General features: G+C 35.2%; 1 protein-coding gene across 34 annotated transcripts in view; it reads left to right on the top strand.

Annotated features, from left to right (window-relative positions):
* CAMK2D (calcium/calmodulin dependent protein kinase II delta) overlaps positions 1 to 19,555 on the top strand; it is a 161,456-nt gene that overhangs the window by 118,224 nt on the left and 23,677 nt on the right. For 6 of the 34 annotated variants that reach the window (XM_065633667.1, XM_065633660.1, XM_065633659.1 and 3 more), the window contains 9 exons: positions 1,523 to 1,645; positions 2,667 to 2,750; positions 3,438 to 3,480; positions 4,950 to 4,967; positions 7,475 to 7,512; positions 9,041 to 9,073; positions 13,356 to 13,415; positions 15,031 to 15,072; positions 17,580 to 17,628. In XM_065633667.1, the coding sequence (XP_065489739.1) occupies positions 1,523 to 1,645; positions 2,667 to 2,750; positions 3,438 to 3,480; positions 4,950 to 4,967; positions 7,475 to 7,512; positions 9,041 to 9,073; positions 13,356 to 13,415; positions 15,031 to 15,072; positions 17,580 to 17,628 (490 nt within the window). The remainder of the gene's footprint in view (positions 1 to 1,522; positions 1,646 to 2,666; positions 2,751 to 3,437; positions 3,481 to 4,949; positions 4,968 to 7,474; positions 7,513 to 9,040; positions 9,074 to 13,355; positions 13,416 to 15,030; positions 15,073 to 17,579; positions 17,629 to 19,555) is intronic. The other 28 variants (XM_065633674.1, XM_065633666.1, XM_065633693.1 and 25 more) reach the window with 11 other exon arrangements.

Below are 19,555 nucleotides of genomic sequence, written 5' to 3'. Positions count from 1 at the left end.
CAATTAGTTATACCTCTTAATAGGAGTTTTCTAGAGTGAAAGGTGAAATTAGATATTTTTTTAATTATTATTATTTTTTAATTGGTTATCTTTATGAGCCACTCAATATAGTAAATGTCACTTTAGTAACATGAACCTTATTAGGATGGGAACATCCTGTGCTAATTACAATCTGATTTCCCTATGGCTGCAACCTTTCATTTTCTGGTCGTTTTATAAATCATGCAAGCTTATGTTATCCTGACAAGCCTGTTCAGACCCCTGTGAACTCCCAGGAGCCTGTATTTTTATTTGTGGTTTATCACTTCAACCAATCAGTTATTCTAAGTTGTTTTCAAGAAATCTTAAGCTTCCAAATACATACCTTGCTATTATTGCATTGCCCATTTTTGGAAATACAAGTTGTTATAGAACTTTTCAAAAGGAATAGTTTGATTAACTATTTGTATTAAAAAAAAAAAGGCATTATGACTCTTGGTAATTAAGAACTGATGACTTGGTAACATTATGAATTTTGCAACATGATCCATCTCTATGAAATTAAACAGACGGAAAGCTATTGGTGGTCAAATTTAAGTAATTTGTGAATGATGAAAAGGCAGAACCTTATAATTTCTAAGCTCTTACTTGAATCCAGTCCTGGAGGGTGATGACTGAGAAGAGGATTGTTTTGCTATGGCCTTGGAGTGAAAATAAACTTATGGTCTGTCAAGTCTTCCTCCTAGCGAACAAGTAATCGTATGGTAATAAACCGGGGGGCAGTGGGGAATTACAGTTTCAGCTGAGAGAGCAAGAGCTGAGGAAGCACAGAGACTGAACTGTGCGTCTGCATTGTACATACACAGCACATACTTGTGCCATGCTGTGCTAGGGAATGGAGAATTCCCAGTGTCTAAGAATAAGTGTTTTTAATAGTGAATATCACAAAATCTTCAAGGTTAAGTTCTGGTCACAAAAGCAGTTGAAGATTTTTTTTCATTCTGTTTGCATTTGAACAGACTCTTTGACTGCACGTATAAATACTTTGCTGAGCAGAGAGGTGTTAAATTCATAACTAGTTACCTTTATATACCATAACTATACAGTTAGCATTAAGATTTACATTGAAAGAAAGCAAACAATGAGTTGAGTAATAATGCTTAATATTTTTGTCTTTATTAAAAGAGAAACTAAGGCTGTATTAAATGCTGTGTGACCCTGTGCCTCTCAGACGACTGGAATTTGTCATTGTGTCTGCCATTGTTATTTTATGCCATGAATTTTAATTGGCATCATGTTACTGTTAGTATATAAATGCTGTGTATTAGAACCAAATAAATTAAGTTAAAATAGTAAAAGAGGAAAACAGTATTTATAAAACTGGCCAATTCAAACTCTTCTAGTTGTGGCAAACTGCATTGTTCCCCTTAAAACTGTTAAGTGCTGGCAATTAATATTACGGAAACAGTATCAATAAAACTCCTTAGGTAAAATTGTGTAGAGTTCATACAAGATAATATACATATCCGTATTTTTTCTTAAGTTTCCCTCACCAGAATGGGATACAGTGACTCCTGAAGCAAAAGACCTTATCAATAAAATGCTTACCATCAACCCAGCAAAACGTATCACAGCATCAGAAGCACTAAAGCATCCATGGATCTGTGTAAGTAATTTCCACAGATTTAACAGAATAATTTGGAGGAAAAATCAGCTTATGGTATATATTTCAGCATATAGTAAAGGTGTCTAGAGGATATTTTTGGTTCTTACTTATGCTGCTTTGTAACTAGGAGAGTGTAAATTTATAATTAAACAGATATGGACAATAGTGTCATATATTGAGGTCTCAGCCTGGGATAAGTGTTTTGCAGAAACAAAGTCCTGTGCCTTGACTTTGTGATGCAGAAGTTCACTGCCAGAATTAAAGCATTATTTCAAGTTGTCAGATAAAAAAATGTACAAGAAAGTAACTTTCAATTAAATAATGCTTTACATCTTCATTTCCCTATAGCCATTATAAGCATGAAATGTAAAAGCAGGAAATTAAGGGACTTATAAGAAGTCAATTTACAGGTAGCAGAGGCTGCCTATCTGTTACTGGATCCAGAACTACTTTCCAATTCTCCATGCATTCTACACTTTGACTTGGCAGGTACTCTGGTCTGATAATTTGAAAGTCACAGTGAAACATACAGCGGATTCCCAACTCCTTATTCATTCCAGTAGGCTGCATTATCTTGCTTTTAAAATTGTGATGCAAATTGAATTACAGGGAAGATGTAGATATTGCTGAATTTTCTGTGGAATATTTCCTGCTGCCGTACCTCACCTAATATTACTAGTACTAAGGACAAGTTTCCTTTTATTTTAAAACATATTTTCCAAAAGCATAATTCAGTATATTACTTTGATTATGTTTATACCACATAACCCAAGTTCTAAGCTATTGCGTTTTTCTTAATCCCTGTTTATTTTGAGAGGAATTTACACATAGGAATGGCTGAGTAAAATGAGACCTTGGTTTTGTTGATTTGGAAGTTTCCCAAACATGTAGAAACCTGCACAAAGGGTTACTCAGGGTAGAAATTAAAGGCCTACATTTTGCACCATGTGAGTTGTATAATGTATGTAGTAGAGTAAATAAAATGCAGAACATCTGACTGGATGCCTTCTTATTCTCTTAGCAACGTTCTACTGTTGCCTCTATGATGCACAGACAAGAGACCGTAGATTGCTTGAAGAAATTCAATGCAAGAAGAAAACTAAAGGTAAGAATGAAAACTTCTGCAAGGATGAGTAGCTGATTTTGGAAAGATAAAAGTCCGTTGGCTTGTGTTCAATACTATGCTTACATGAACTATTTGATAGAAGATCAGCTTTTGAGCATGAGGATCTTAAACTTTTCCTGAAAGCGAATAGAACACAGCATAATTTTGTTGCATTCAAAAATAATTCAGTCATCTTCATTTATCCACATTAAAATCATTTAGTTGAAGAAAAATCCTTAAGGTTATTCTTTTTGATTGTCCCTTGTTTTCTCTAGACCAGACAAGATAACTTTGCAGATGTGAACTTCTTTAGTTAGCACATTATAAATAAACTCTTCTTCCTACCTAAAAAAGAATCCAAGCAAATGAGTAGAGTCTCTTTCATATTCTGCTATGTATTCTATTGATGGTTACTGTGCCTGCGAGTACTCATGGTTTGTGCATTACTTACAATTGGTAAATATTTGAGATTATCAGGATTGCTGATAGGTGTGTAGTTAAGATTAAACTGCAGTTTTTACACTCATGGCATCACATGTGACAGGTAACACAGACAATCTGTTCTTTCAGAGTTAATTTAGCAATCGGTGTAATTTACACGTGTATTTTCCTTTTTATTGTGTCGTGTTCACATTCAGAATTTTACACAAGTGTGATGCTAATTTGAGAAAATGTGTGTGTACACAGGGGGCCATTTTGACAACTATGCTGGCTACCAGAAATTTCTCAGGTATGTTCACTGAGCTCCAGATTAATATGGTCTTTATGTTTTGATGTCTATAATGATTAAGATCTAATTAGGATTTACTAGTACAGAAAGATCTTTGTTATTTAGGAGCATGTAAATATGAAGTTGTTCCCTTCATGGAAGCAAACACGGGAATTTAAAATATTTGGGTCAAATAGAATCTCTTATAGATGACAGTCTAATTTTTCAGTAGAATGTGGGTTTCTTCTTTTTACTTTTTTAGTGTTATCTGCCAAAAGACAGACAGTATTTTCCCATCTGTTTTCATGGAGCAAAATTGAAAATAATGTGTATAGCTCCGCATGCATAAATATCACCAAACAATGTTTAAATACTTCCTTATTTTTATATACCTGAAGGATACCTTCCAGGATTCTGTTGCATCTTATAATAAAAAAAAGACAACCAACCAAACAACAAAATATATGTTCATTCTTTATTACTTTGCTAAAGAGTAAGAAATGTAGGAAAATGAGTCCTTTTCCTTCTCTTCTAATGCCTAGCTTGACATAACAAGATATTTCCTTTTTATGAAATAATGTTGTAGTGGTATCCCTGGAGATTAAGATCTTTATACTAAACAAATATTAATAGCAAAAGCTAAAATAAGTTTGCTGTTGGTGGTTAGAATTGTCCTCAATAGTAGTATTGCAAAAATGTTGATGCTATGCCGAATTTTTCATTTTGCCATTTGAGATTTCAAGTGAATCGTGAAAAATAACGCCAAATTTAAAAATAAGTAATTTTACATTTCCTCCTACTCTGTGATGTAACTGTTGGAGTGTAACATAAGTTAATTTACAGACAAAAACATGATAGTGCTTTGGGCATGTTTTGAATGATAATTAGTACTGAATCGTCCAAAATAAATTATATAATCATGAATGCAAGATCAACTTGTTCAATTTGCATAGTACTTGAAATACAATTTCTTTCTTAGTTAAGTTCCTATATTAAATACACACCTATAACGCAAAAGACTATATTTATGTAAATTACATTGTGTTAATGCTTAATGGATTGCCAGTATCTGCCAGTTGATTTTAAAGGTGGGAATGCTGTAGGCTACATATCTTATAAAAGTGAATTATTATTAAATATCAAACAAATATATCTCATCACTTTTTGTGACTGTCACTGTCTGAATATATAAGGGTCAATTTCACCTTTCATGAAGCAAAAAAGCTGAAATAATCTTAAAATATTTTGGCATGAAAAGCAAACGGGTTTTGGCTTTGTTTTGGATTTTTTTGACCTATCATCTCCGTTTTACACCATGATGACCCATATTTTTCCTTGATGACATTTTATTTTTTCAAGTTGTTTATTCATGTTATTTCATTGCAAAGCATGCTTTTGAAGGTCATTTGTCCATAACAATGTGGTTATAAAAGTGTTTTATTTTCCTTTTTCTTCCTTTTATGTGGAATGTATATTTCTTGTGAGGTAAGACCCTCAGCACGTGAAAGGAACGTCTCTTTTCTCTTCTAAATCAAAATTGCAGTTTGTCCTAAATCACTTTAATTTCTATATGTTGTCACAACACCACTTCTTTTCTGTCTGCTTTCTGGCCTATTAGCGCTGCCTTAGGTTTTATTTATAGTTATTGCTTGTAGTTGCAAGTAATCTTTCATCGTGGGCTTAATTTAGAATATGCTAATTGCTCTGCTATTGCAAATTCTTTAAATATTTGATTTGTATGCAGTATCTGTGCTTAAGGAAAGATGCGTCAAAATACTATTAAAAATACATTCCAAGCCAAAACCAACAAAGGCAGTTGAGTATGGAATATGTCCTATAACATAAAGTACTGCATAATAATCCATACCAGGCACATTTCAAAGGACATGCTGGCAATACCGTAAACACGATACTTGTAGTTATTGCTTTTGGTACCCTCATTTTACTGGCTTTCATTTATTTGTTCACATATAACTCGTAATGTTTGTTAAGCATTAAAACAACTCAGAAGTTTTATGCACGAATTTAGCAAAAGGACCTAGTTTGTTGTGAACAGCAGCCTCTAAGAATTAATATCCGTTTTCCCATATTTTTGTAAGGATTAACAGTATAGAACATGCTTTGAAAGCATTGAACTTCTGAGGTTTTTTGCCTTAGGTTTTAGAAATAGCTTCTTCTCTTTGCTTTCCCTAAATGAATTTCTGAAGTTAATGGAGTGTGCACAGTATCTGTCGTAGTGTAAAATCTAAGGCCATATTGCATCAGGTCCTGTAAGCACACATTTCAACAGTATATATCCTATCCCAAAAATATCTGTAAACCAGTTTATTTTCAATGTGAATTTACATATTTCTGTAAATAAAAACATGCTGTGGTCTTGTTGCTTAATACAGGCAAATTTATTTTTCTTAATTGTAAAATTAGTTGTAAATCATACGCTCTGTGAGAGTTTCAGCAGTAGTGTTGGCCAGTGTCCATAACTAATAAACTGCATTTGGAAGGGTGATACATTAGTGAAATTTTAAACATTAACCTGGCTTCACTTTCCATTTTTTTAAAATATAAACAACACAATAATGGACATTAGTTATTTCTGTACAGTTTCTGAGGTGACCTTACATTTTCTGTACTCTGAACCAGAGTTAAATGAGCACTTAATGCAGGTGTAGCTGGAGAATAGGCCACAAATACAAGGTTAACTTCAAGTTTAAACCAGATACTCACTAACTTCAATATCCTAAGCTAGTTTAAGCAACCTTAGGCTTGCAAGGTTCAATCGTTGTTTTTTGTTTTAAAGAGAAGTATGCTGGTAACCATGGGAGCTCCGTGTCAGGACTGTCTCCCATTGATTATGCCAGATTGTTGGCTGCAGAATTTCCCTTTCAAAAAAAAATGTGTATGGAACAGCACTTTCTTACAACCTAAGCTGTGATATGCTTTCCAATAGGAAAATTTGGTTAGAAACAAAAATAAAACAAAAAAACCCGCCAGGCTTGCTTTGTAATTTATTTTTCTTCAAGTCTTTGGCAGTGAGTCATGAAGCATTTACACTTTAGTGCATAGTTGATTTGAATTTAGTAGGTCACCCAAAATGTATTTCTGCTGTAAATGTTTTTGGGTTCAGAGATGCGGTGTGATTGTTGGCACATTAGCCCTCCAAAATTAGTAGTTTGGAATGGTTTGACCCTGTTCTTGGTATCAGTTTTAAGTGGTGGAATTTAAAGCCTAACACATGGACAAAGTCATAGCAAGTGACATTTTGCCCAACAGTCCCCACTACTTTGAAGAAATTTGATCAGTGTGCAACATGATTCAGAAAATAACAGGTTTTCTTCAATAGAAGTTGAAGCAAAGCCTACCATTTGTTATTAGTAACTGTTAGGAAGCACTTCTGCAAAACAACACTTCACTAGCACGTTGTTCTTCCTTTCTTATTTGCAACTTTCCTGACCCTTCACTTGAGGTGACTGATGCTGTCATGGTGGGAAGTCCCCAAAGAACCATTGCTCAGAGGCACTTTTTTAAAACCCAGTTTACTTTGCATTAGGTGGGACAGATAGTATTGTACCTCACTGTTATGTTAATAACATCCTTAAAATAGCAGTGGGCTCTACAAACACCTGATGGAAGTCCCTGCCATCAGAACAGTACTTTTTGTAGCCGTATCAAACTGACCCCGTTGACAACTGCAAAAATATTGCAGCTGAGAAAATGAATGTATCCAAAGGCTGCTGCTTTTACACTCACCCGCTTCTGTTTCCTCTATGCTGCCCAAGGAGGTGTCTCCTTGTATAAGTACAGTTAACCTATCAGCTTTAATCAATGGAAAAAGAGATGTATGATCTCAAGTATTTGTAGTTTCTTAAATATTTCATTTTCTATACTCAGAGCAACAAAAGGAGGAAATAAAAACTGGAAAAATATCTGCAGCTGGGAGGCAATAGGGGTTTGCTGTGCAGCTGGTTGACCTCAGTGGTAGCCACCTGACACTGATATTATTTGTCTTGTTTTACAGCAGCCAAGAGTTTACTGAAAAAGCCGGACGGAGTTAAGGTAGGTTAAACGCATGCTTTAAAATATGTTATATTAGTCACGACCTATCTGTAGTTTCTGACAGTTTTTATAACTGATTATTGCTACTTCCTTTATTTATAGAGTTTGTTAACAAGTGCTTCTTACAGTATATTTGAAGCGATTTAATTTAGTGGGTGAAGCTTAAAAAATTCAATAGAATAAATATTTGAAAAACAAGCATTTTAATAAGTGGAAGATAGAAAACTACTGGAGAAAATGCTTTTCTTGCTATTTAAATGAAAGATGATTGTATAATTAATGACTCAGTGTTATTAACTAGCTTGTAAATATAAATGATGGCTTGGTGGTGGGCATTTTAGCTTTTTAGGTATCAGTGTTTATCTGCAGCTCTGTTGCCTTCGGGTTTCCCTTTGACTTTTCATTAGATTTCATGGAAGACCAAAAGTTTACTGATGGGCTTGGCTCCACATGAGGTGTATTCTGCCAGATGTACTTGCTATATTTGGCAGAACTTGAGGGGTTTACTATCTCAACAAATCAGCTCATCCTGACTAATAGACCTTGCTAAGAAGGGAACATTTTGGCAGCTTTCATACATGATTTAGAGCTCCTGTTCTCACGTCACGAGATCCTGCAGGAGGAGAGATGCTTCACAAATGAATGTTCTGGATAAATACTTTGAAAAACAGCCAGGAAAAAAAGAATCTATCACTCAGCAATGAAAAATATTTTATTTCTTGGAGGACTCCTGAAGACTAGAATAAGTGCCTCATGCTTTTATTATATGATTTGAAAGATACTCTTCTGTGCTCTGTTTGTTTACTGAGAAGTGCCTTTGACCTGAATTTTAATGTTCTATTTAATCTTAACTTTTTATTTTAACAAAACATTGTATAATTGAATAGCAGATTCATAGTATATTTGTCCCTGTCCTCCCACACGTATGCACTTTTCCTATCAAAAAAATTGTGAGGCTGACTTAGAATGAAGTGAGTACACTATGATTTCAGTGCTTCTCGCTGCCAAGTAGTAGATATCACAGTTATATGGAGAAGCATACATTCAGTGCTGTTCTGTGATTTCTGTGGAAAATCCTTAACATGTTTCATTGTGGAATATATAAATTTTATGTACTCTAGCTGATCAGCTTTTTGTTTTTAAATATCATTCCTCCTACAGGTCTATGATGCTATTTGTTGTATCTCAATTTTGATTATAATATTGGAAACAATTGTTGCCAAAATTTTGCCTAAATTACACTTGTTGGGATTTGGTAACTTTGGTTTTCAGCATTTATGTGTCTGCTGTTTGTCTGCATGGTCATGTGGAGCAAAGGGAGTAAATTTACATCTGGGGAAGTCTGGTTTTGTCATTTCTATTATTGAGTTACTGTATACTCCGTAGCATTTTTCCAGCCCTTCCTACAGCTTAAGCTTTTTCTTAGAAAAAAGCCAAAACAGAAATATGCTGTACTCCATGCATTGATACTTCAAATCCAACCAGTCACATTTTCTTCTTTTCCTTTCTCTCTGACTGGTCAATTCAGAAAAGGAAGTCCAGTTCGAGTGTTCAGATGATGGTGAGGATCTTTATCGACAGATTGTTTTTCCTCCTGTGAAACATTCACACTTAGAAATCGAACAGTTGCATTTAGTTTTGTTAACATACTGTGAGAGGCTACAGGACTTTAAAGCACAGCCTTGTGAATTTTAAGCCTGCAGTTGCTATATGCCATCCATAGTGAATTGTTCTACAGTTCTTTCAAGCAAGTTTTTGATTTTTTTAACCTGGGGACAATCAAAAAACAAAAAAGTAGATGTAACATTGGCCAATGCAGCTGTTCTTAGTAAATAAAAATAGTAACAAAATAGTAATCCTATAACAGCCTTCTATTAATTTTTAAACCTCCTTATATCAAAAGCTAATAGTATTAATATCATAAAATGTAACACAAATCACATTGCTCTGCACGGTGAAATAGTATCGTTTTAATTCAGCCACTACAGACCAAGACGCCATGATAAATGCTCGGGAGTACAAAAGAAAACAATTTCACAGCCTTTCCATCCTACAGTTTCCCAACTAACTTCCTTCACAGTTCATGGCTTTGTCACGAGATGTCTCAGCTGACAGTCAGTCTCAGTAACTTTCTTCTTCTTCAACCTGCTCTACAGTCTTGCCTTCATTTGGCCTCTGTCATCCCACACAGCAACTTACTCAATTCCTGTGTACTATGGTTTTGAATCTGACTTTTGAGATGTTGGTGATGATCAGCTGTGATGTCCCAACCAGCTTCTGTTGCTGCTGCCGGTGGAGAGAAGGCAAATATCCCTTTCCCACACCTTTCCCTGGGAAGTACAACTCTCCTTGAAAAGCAGAAATTGCTGGCCATGTCTGAGCAGACTCATAGCTGTGTTGGTAAATAGTCTGTTCTTTGGGCAAACATTGATTTTCAGTGACAGAGGATCAGTGGTAACAGTGTCCAAATGAGGGTAACCAGAAAGGTACAGTGGGGGTATTTCTAATAGCCCAAAGGTGAAGTGTGCTTCAGCTTTCTGCGAAAGATGTAAGTCCCAAGATACAGGTTTTGTTTCTTAAAAGATATTTATAATATGTTAAAAAAAGACCAGTAATGATTCTACAGTCATGCCGTTTTGAGTGTTTGTGTGTGTCTGTCCTGCACTACCATCTGATCTAAAAGAGTGGCTTTTGATGAGCAATGCAGAAGTATGAAAGTTTTCTTCCTTTGTAACAAATAGAAGGTCACCACTTAAATATAATTCAATCTTAGAACAACCGATTCATATGAAATTATATTAATCCTTTTGGAATCATTCCCCTTTGCTGTTAAAAATATGTGCGAAAGATACAATGCGTGTTCATATAATTAAAAAAAAAAAAAAAGCACATGTATATGTTCTAAGAGAGAAAGTGTACAGGCTTATTGCTGATTCCTCTCTGAAGTTTCAAAGGGTTTTACCAAGTTCTGTTTACATAGAAGAAATAATTGTAGAATAAATAATTGTATTCTGAATATCATTATCTCTTTCTGCTTTTACTAATGAATGTTGTATTCACAATATCTTACTAAGAAGTTTTGAATATATTTCCTGCAGTTTTCAGCAGTAGCTGTAATGGATATTGTTTATTTTTATAGGACTTTCACCAAGGGAGTATGGACCCAAGCCTGCTCTCCTTACTCAGGCAAAATTGGAATTGAAATTTGATTAACCTGTTTTCATTATGTATTCAACAACAAGCATTCATTTGGCGTATCACTTTTTTTTTTTGTATTAAGCTACTACTGAATAGGACTGTATGAAATCTGGTGAAATCTTCATTTCTTTCCTCATATTTTTGCTTTATGTGTATCTGCCTTTTGTTAGGGCCTTTTTATTTGTAGTCTTGTGATGGCTACAGTGTCATAAAAATATGAACTTTTAGTTACACAACTTGATCTGTGATTTTTCTCTTGTTTTGGGAGGTTTGGTACGCCATCAAGCAATGTTGTATGTGTTCTCACTATTCCACAATTCTCCTATAGAACTTCCATTTATTGAAGTGGTTGGGGTATTTTTAAAAGTTTTTTCCAAATAAGGAGTTCAGGTTTTGCCCAGCTCACAGTCCCATAAATGTCTAAGCAAGTTAGTTGATATATAAAATACTTGCTAATACTTATGTCTTCTCTATAAATGACATTATACACTAAGGTATTTATTCCCTCCCTGACATGAGTTCAGACACCCTTGCAACATATGGCTGTAATATTATTAATAGATAAATGAAACTTATTTGGCAATAACTAGGCCAAGCTGGAGCATAAACTGAACACTTGAAACTCAATAATGACTCGTATTTTCTTTTAGTGACAATTTCTCCAGAAAGACCACTGTTAAAATAATGTTTCTCATCCTCCTGCTGTAGAGCACTGTGAACTTTGATTTTAAATCAAAGAAAATTATTCTATATGGGAGAATGGGTTCTATCACAAATATTACTAAATAACATTTAGTGTAATGTTCCCCGATATTAACTAATAAGAAGTTTTATATTCTTCAAAGTCAATTAAATGCTGGTGAAGATAAGGAAATTTGCAGTCTGTAATTAATTAATGCAAATCCTGTTGACATTTCCATAATCCTGACGTCCTAAGTAAGACTTAGTTCAGCTGCAGGCTTAATTCCTGTAATCAACAAGTCAGCTGCCACACCTGTACCAAAGTAGAAATAATCATCAAAAACTGCTGAGGACATGAAGTTCAGTGAATTTCCTCAGTGGTGCTGACTTCTGAATGCTCGAATTTCAGAAAGCCTTGACACAGACAAAACTTAAATGTTAGCCTGCATGGCTGAGAAGCTGAATACGTCATCTGAGACTACAGAGCCATGGCAAAGTTTCAATCACAAGGCAGATGTTTCGTGCACATCTCAGTTTGGTCCACTGTTCTAGGACTTCCTCTTTCTTTATGCCTTTTCATATATGTTACTTAGCATGTCATAATTTTTTAATTGGTTTAGAAAGGCTTTTCTTTTAGAAGAAAAAAATACCAAATTTTGACCCCAAAATTTCTAGAGTTTGTTCCTTTAAATAGAGAAATCAGTTACATTTTTTACAAAAATCCATTCGGGAAACAATTTTGGACTTTTTTGCTTTGTTTTGCACATTTATTCTTAAGTACTGTGGCTAGAAGGTTCAGTAGAACTTTTTTTTTTGGATCAAAGTTCTTCCAAACAATATGTATCTATACACCCAGTTCTGCATGCTGCTTTGGATTGCTCTTGTTAAAATTAGACATGAGTGAAATATACATATTTTTTTCCTAATTATTGTTAAAGAAAAAATGACATATTTCAAACTAGTTTTACTGTACTTTAATCTTGCTGCTTAGTGCATGTAAAAAGTGGCTCAGTACATTATTTTTAGTATTTCTGTGCTTTTCATACCATGGTATTTATGAAAGCTGAATCTTAAAAATGGATTTAAAGAATCAGATGCCTTTAAACTTATTGCTAAACAGTTTATTTGAATTAAAAGTTTGTATAAATAAAGGCCAATAGCCTTGTAAACATGTAGTACTGCGCTAAGCTTAAGAATTAACATGATGACCTACACATAAAATTAAGCAAATATGTACTGACTGTAGAGTGAGACAACAGATACTATACATAGTGTGAAACCTTACACTTTCAGGTTATAGTAACAAAATTGAAAGGCTGATACATAGTTACTGTAGGAAATCACAGCTGCCAATTATTTTACACTAAAAAAGCTAAAGGGACATTAGTCTCTTTCAAGCATCAGTTGTATTTATTCAGATCTGGAATCAGTTATATTTATTAAAATCTGTTCCCAGAAGCCAGTAGAACAAATCTATAGATTTCTGGAGAGCTATGAATAATCAAACATTATTTGTGATAGTGATAAGTAATTAGGAATAAAGAAAAACTGAGTCCAATTATTTAATACTGTTGCATGACAAGAAATCACAATGGCTATTTAGGACTTTCTTCAAAGCCATATTAATTCTAATTTCTTCTTATATGTGCTTAGCTGCTACTTGAAGGCGCTCTGTTCTTTTAAGTGTCACAGCTGAAGTCATCTATACCTTTTATAGACCATAGTACAGCGCATCTGAAAACCCATAGCTAGCATGTTTGGAGGAGTTGCAGCCAGTCATCAGATCTATTGTTAGCGTTTTTTCAAGTTCATAAGTTCATCTTTCTGTGATTCTTTATTTCCATATCTATATCTATATATAGATATCTATATCTGTATATAGATGTTCTATACAGAGAGATATAGATACGGTGCCTACTGCAAATTCTAAGGCCTGTCTGTTTCTATTTTCTGCATACCTACAGATAAACAACAAAACGAACGTGGTAACCAGCCCCAAGGAAAATATTCCTACCCCGGCGCTGGTATACCTGGAATCTTCCTTCTCATGCTACCTTGACACTGTCTTCTGTTTGTTCTTCCCTCTTCTTTTACTTCTTCATGCATTTACTCTGTTTGCTTTCTAAAAACAGGCTTTGGAAAAAGTTTTTGTTTGAATTATGCTTATTTTTGTGTGTGTGAGGAAGTCCATTAGAGCGTGTTTATTAAAAGAAAATGTTACATGGAAGCTGGATGCGATAGTGTCATAGCATTTGTAACTTAGTGGAAGTTTTTGCATGCTGTGCCAGAAAGTGAGTAGAATGCGCTTTGTGCTGCTCTTAGCTCTTTGCCTGACGATTGTTTCCATCTTTTTAATGCTAACCTTTTGTGGGGGAAAAATAATAATATAAAAAACCCCACCCAAACAAACAAAAAAACCACCCCAAAACCTCTGTTATTTTCTCTGCTTTTGTATTAGTATAAGTACTGATATCAAGGAGAGCTAACAGGATTATTGCTAGGCAACCGTAAAATAGACCTTATTCAGATTTTCATTCCATATTTCCTAAAACTCAACAGGACTTTGCAAGATTTCACTGGGATCAAGAGGCATCTAGTGCTAAACACTTTTGCTTGTTCTCTTACATGTAAATCTGCCAGAGATATTACTCATTAATAAACTCCACTAGGAACATATTACTAATGAGAGTGCTGTTAATGAATGTTTCTAGTGCAGTCTTGCTTTTATTAGTAGCTCCTATTTCTTAGGGGCGTACATGTATCACAGGGCTTACAAATATGAATGCCAGTGCGTAAGTACCTAACTTTGTCAAGTATTATTTCCTGTGTGTCCGCATATATAGCTTTGAAAATGTGGATAATTCATACGTATTGGGAGAAGTTTCTCTCTTGAATTTTTTTGTGCAACTGGCACTGAAGCATACTAAGTAATTTCTAAGGACCTGTTAACAGGTTTCCTGCATGAATATATGGCAGTCTGTTCCCAGACACAGCCATACACAATAGTCCATGCTGAAAGTGCACTGGCTAACTGCCATTTCGAAGATTATTTGATCTGTTTTTAAGGGAAAGAGATTTGGGGAAATTACGCTTCTAAATGACGCAAAGATCTGTCTCTCTTACTTTCTGCTGCTCTGCCAAAGCAGCAATTGGTAGTAATATATGTCTTCCAAAACATGCTAGTGTTTAGAGATAGTTAACTCGTCCTTAATCCTTATCAATCCTTCTGTATTTTTATTTGATCACTTAACACTAATACAAGCAAACATGCTTAGGGAAGACAGGTCATTTCTGGCCTTCTTGTCTGTCCCAGCTCCGACAGGAAAACAAGCAAAGCTTTTAGTATCACTTTGTGCAAAAGAGCCTCTGCAGGTCTCCAGAGCTTCAAAGCCCTCTGTATATTGGTCATGAATAAGGTCTCTGCATGCTGCTGCATTAGGTGAGATGGTCTTTTTTGCTGGCTTGCTGCTGAGGAAATCTGTGTTCGAGACATCCAGTTTCACCCTCTGGCAACAGTTAACATTTTGGCTCTTGTCAGTGTTCAGCATTTGTACGCTGGCTCTTCTTGCACTCCCTCACACGAATGAGAATGTATTTACCAATGGGAACTCTTTCTCTCTTTATTTTGTTCTTGCTCAGGAGCCCCAAACTACAGTAATCCACAACCCTGATGGAAATAAGGTATTCAGAAAGAATCAACTCCATCTTGCTTTTCCACACCACACATTCCATCCACTGTTCCACAGCAAAATAGGGCCATTCCAGGAATTTATCAAGGAAAATCTCATTCCTGCATTTGTTACACCTGGTGTCTTTTGAGCCTGTTTTCATCTGTGTTCACCTGCTACGTGCGTCCCGCTGGTTGCTCTTGGGAGAGTCGGTAGCGATGGCAGAGCTCAGTCCCCTGCGCAGCGAGGCTTGGGGAGCGTGATATTTCGTTTCAGCCAAAAGTGCTGCAGCCTAAATAAAACCAAAGAATGCTGTTCTCAGAGTGTGGTGAGATTGTACTGAGAAGTTTTATGTGCAGTTGTCACCTTAGATAAAGACGTCATTTCAGTTTGTCCCATCTGCTGTTTCTCAGCATGCTTATACACCATGTTGTGATGTGTCTTTTGCACAGGACTTTGGTTTTCTTCCATAACGTCACTTAGTTTAAAAAAAAAGTAACATTTCAAATGACAAAGAGGTCTTTTGATTTTCATGTTTTCTTCATCCTTTTTTTCTTTTTCTTGTGGATTGTGATGTTTGCGTTTGGCAGCTGATTCCTAAAGTGTGGTTTGTTTTGTTTTTTTCGTGCATGGACTTGAAAAGGGCCAGGAAATATCATCATTTACATATAACATATGTTCCTAGGTTTCCTGCAAATAATTTAGTCTCCAACAAAAAAATCACTGTTTAAAGTATTGATCTAAAGATTTCACATTTCATTTCTCTAGTCTTAACTACTTGTGGTTATTTCAAATGAGAAGGACTGAACCCGAGTGAAAAAATAACGCATGCAGACATTTCTTAAGCATGAAAGTGCTGATGGTGTGGGTTGTGCTTGTGTATTCCATTCGTTCATGCACCTTGCATCTGTTGAACATAGAGCTTTAATTTTCATGTTACTGCTTTTTCAGCTCCCCAAGTTTAAAATCATAGGCAACAAACAGCCTGTGTTTGAACACTAGTCTAATCTTTATTGCTGAAGTCCACTAAAGACCAGAAACCCCAGATCAAATATTGGCGTGACTACATCTACTTGACTTTATTATATAATCGTCACAATTAAGATATTTAATGTCCCAAAAGGTCACGGCAGACAAGCAAACCACTTAATGCAGAGAGTTACTCCTAAATTTTTCTGAAAGACTGATCGTTGTAGTATGGCAACTGGAGTGGATGCTTCAATATTACAGGCTACATCTGCTGTGTGAGCTTGTGCATGGTGTTTACAACCTGTATTTGTGTGGGGGTTTTGTTTACTTATAAGTACTTTATCTAATATTTTAAGTGATGGAGCATGATATATCTGTGTAGAGTGAAATGTCTAACACCAGCCAGTGACTTGTTCAGTTTTGTTTGTGTGTGAATTAATTCACGTAGTTTTATTTATGGATGGACATACATTTTGGTTTGGGTTTTTGCTTTTTTGTTTGTTTTGGTTTTTTTTTTAAGGTCTGTGTAATGCATTAACCTTTTTGAACATTCCTTCAGCTCAGCCTTGTGAGGACACAGTAAATAAAGGGCACCGTCAAGTTTACTTTTATTATTTAATTGTAAAATCCTTTTAGGAGTTAAATACAATACCACTCTTCTATCTCTCACATAAAAAATAGACTAGTTAATCCTTTTTGCTGTTGAAAGTGTACAGATTTTAAAAAATCAAGTTTAAAAACTTTCCAGCTTTCTAAAAATGTGTGTCTGTTAGATTTGACAGTGCCCTGTTGAATTTGCCTGTAATATTTCATGTTTCTGGTAATTCATGAAAGACTGAGATCCAGTATCCTTGCCTTTTTAACAGTGTGGTGGCTTAAGTGCAAACTGTCTGATACATGAGTCATTCCTCTACATGACTGGTTGTTTGAAGAACACTACTGCAAAGATACCTTAGTTTGTCAAAGTCGTTATCATGTATTTATCAATTCTCCGTCTCCTTCAAAAATGTTTTGATCACAAAAACGGTATAAAAATGATGGAATCTGATCCGATATTCTTAAAATCACTGGGAGACACTGTTTTAATATACATTGCATAAGCCATATGAGCAGAAAAACAGTTGTAAATTGCAGAATGGAGAAGTCTGCATACTTAAAAGTTGGAATGGAATTACTTATTTTGCACAGTCAGTTCAATCACTAAGCTTAAAATGGCAAGCTCTCCTACTTGGCTGAGGTAATTCATATAACATTTCATATGGACTTTGTACAGTTGGATGTTAAAGAAAAAAATATTCCTTTACATTCCTGTGAAGTAAAAGCATTAGACAGCAGGAAATGTATTTATGTTCCCTTGTGTAGAGAATGACAAGGTTTGACATCAGTTGCAGGTGGAAATGTCTTAATCATTGTGTGGCCATTTGTTTGTGAATTACATCCCACCCTGCTTCAAGGCTTTGCATGATATCTGTAACTAACTGTAATTCTCAAAGGCACACAAATAAGGCTTGGCTGTTTTTATACATTCTACTTATATTTACTTGTCAACAGGAATCAACAGAGAGTTCCAATACAACCATTGAAGATGAGGACGTGAAAGGTATGATTTTAAGCTTGAAACATTTGGAGAAACAATAACTTGAGTTATAGGAATGTATTTCAGTAGGTCATTAAACACAGAAAACTCTAATGAATCTTAAGAGATAATACTATTTTTCCTTGTTTAAAAGAAATTACTTCTATGCTCTTCTGTGTTACTTCTGACATGTTTCAGACTTACCTTTGAGTTTTCGTTTCCCAAAACATCATTTGTCATGATGTTTTGGAATGAAGAATATAAAGTTACTGCTTATTAACTAAGATACTAGTTCCAGTAATAATAGTAGTAGATTAAAAGATGTGTAAGTCAGTGCTTTGTAACTCTTAATTTGTTTATGTACTTCTAGCATGCATTTGTGGTTTGGGTTTGTTGGGTTTTTTTTTATGTCATCACCATTTCAATTTTTATTCTGTTCAGATGCCAGTGTTTTTTCATGTTTCTCTTTTGTTTTGTCCATACATTCCTTTAATCTTCTTTTATTCTTTAAAAAGCTAAAATCAATTATTTTTTTATAAAATTAGTTCTGCAACCTCACAGATATTGGTTTTGTTTCCATTTTTTCCCCTCTAATTATTACACTGCGATGTTACTCATACTTACTTTAATAACATTTTGTTTTAAAACGAAGAGTTGGTTTGTTTTTTTTTTAAAGGGTAATAGGTTTGTGTACCTCTGGTTCACAGAAAATATTGGTTTTCAGCCTCAAAGGACAATGTTATGCACACAGGTGAAATGCAAACTGGAGGTGATAGTAAAGAAAATGTGGAGAATGGGAAAGAAAAAAGAATTCTCAGTGAAACATTGTAATATGGGGTTTGCTTTATGTTGGAAGTAGTATAATGTGTAAGTCACTGTTAAAAGTGTTAGCAAAGTTGTACCCTAAAATAGAGACTTGAATCTGCTGAAGGGTTTCATTGGTTTCTGAAGAGCGTGGGAGTGTTTTAAAATTCAGAAGAGATTTAAAGACAAGGTAGTTAGAATTGTATCAAAAATATCTAGTGCTTAGTTTCTGACTGGTAGGATAGGTGCTAGGCATGTTCGATAAAAATATGGGTATTGCCAGGGTAATGGATTGATAGTGTAAGTATGAAAGTGTAGTCTCCTGGTAGCAGCTGTCCATGGACCACAGTGTTGAAAATGCAAATTTTAAAGTATGCTGCATGTGAGATTCATTGGGCATCACATCGCGGCAGCTGAGCTCAGGCTGGCACGGGAGAGTGGAGCAAGCCTGGTGCAGAGCCCAGCATCTCGTTGCTGCTGCTGCTAATCGCGTGGTGTTTGGAAAGGCCGAGGAGCTCAGCCAGTGGGTGGGCTCATACCCGCAGTCTGCTGCACTGCAATGATTTCCTCTACTTTTGCATAGTTGGTGTTCCTTTGGTGGAGAGAAGGTTTTCTATCCACTGCTAGTAACGATGCAGCTGTAAATTGTGACTTACGTTACTGTATGAGTGGCAATTAGCTTTAATTAAGTCACCAATGTTGACGATTTGTTCTCAAAGTTTCAGTGAACCATTTCACCTCCACTTGAACAAAGTCTTGGGTGCATTAACAGCCAGTACCCACTCACTTCCAATAACAACCTAGTAATAGCTGATTGAGTTAATGTGAAATAATGGCTTGGAGAACAATTACAGGTATCTGCAGCTGATGCAAAGGAAAATACAGTGTAATTTACCGTTATTCATAACACTTTCTGTTTCTTCCTTCAAACCATTATAGGTAGTTTAGTAACTAACCTCAGTAAATGAATAATTTAATTATAGGGCCTCTGCATGATGGTATAACATGATGTTACAGCCGTAGGGTTTTTATCTATAAAATTCTGTCTGAAGCTTAGTGCACAGAATTGTATCTCAGGAATACAATTATATGGAAAAAAAAAACAAAAACCAAAAAACAACACAACGAAAATGTTTTGCCTAATTCT

This window comes from Caloenas nicobarica, chromosome 4 (assembly GCF_036013445.1).
Source record: "Caloenas nicobarica isolate bCalNic1 chromosome 4, bCalNic1.hap1, whole genome shotgun sequence".
In the NCBI taxonomy this organism is placed as follows: Eukaryota; Metazoa; Chordata; class Aves; order Columbiformes; family Columbidae; genus Caloenas; species Caloenas nicobarica.
The sequence above is the reverse complement of the archived record's forward strand: the minus strand, read 5'-3'. Positions and strand labels throughout refer to the sequence as shown.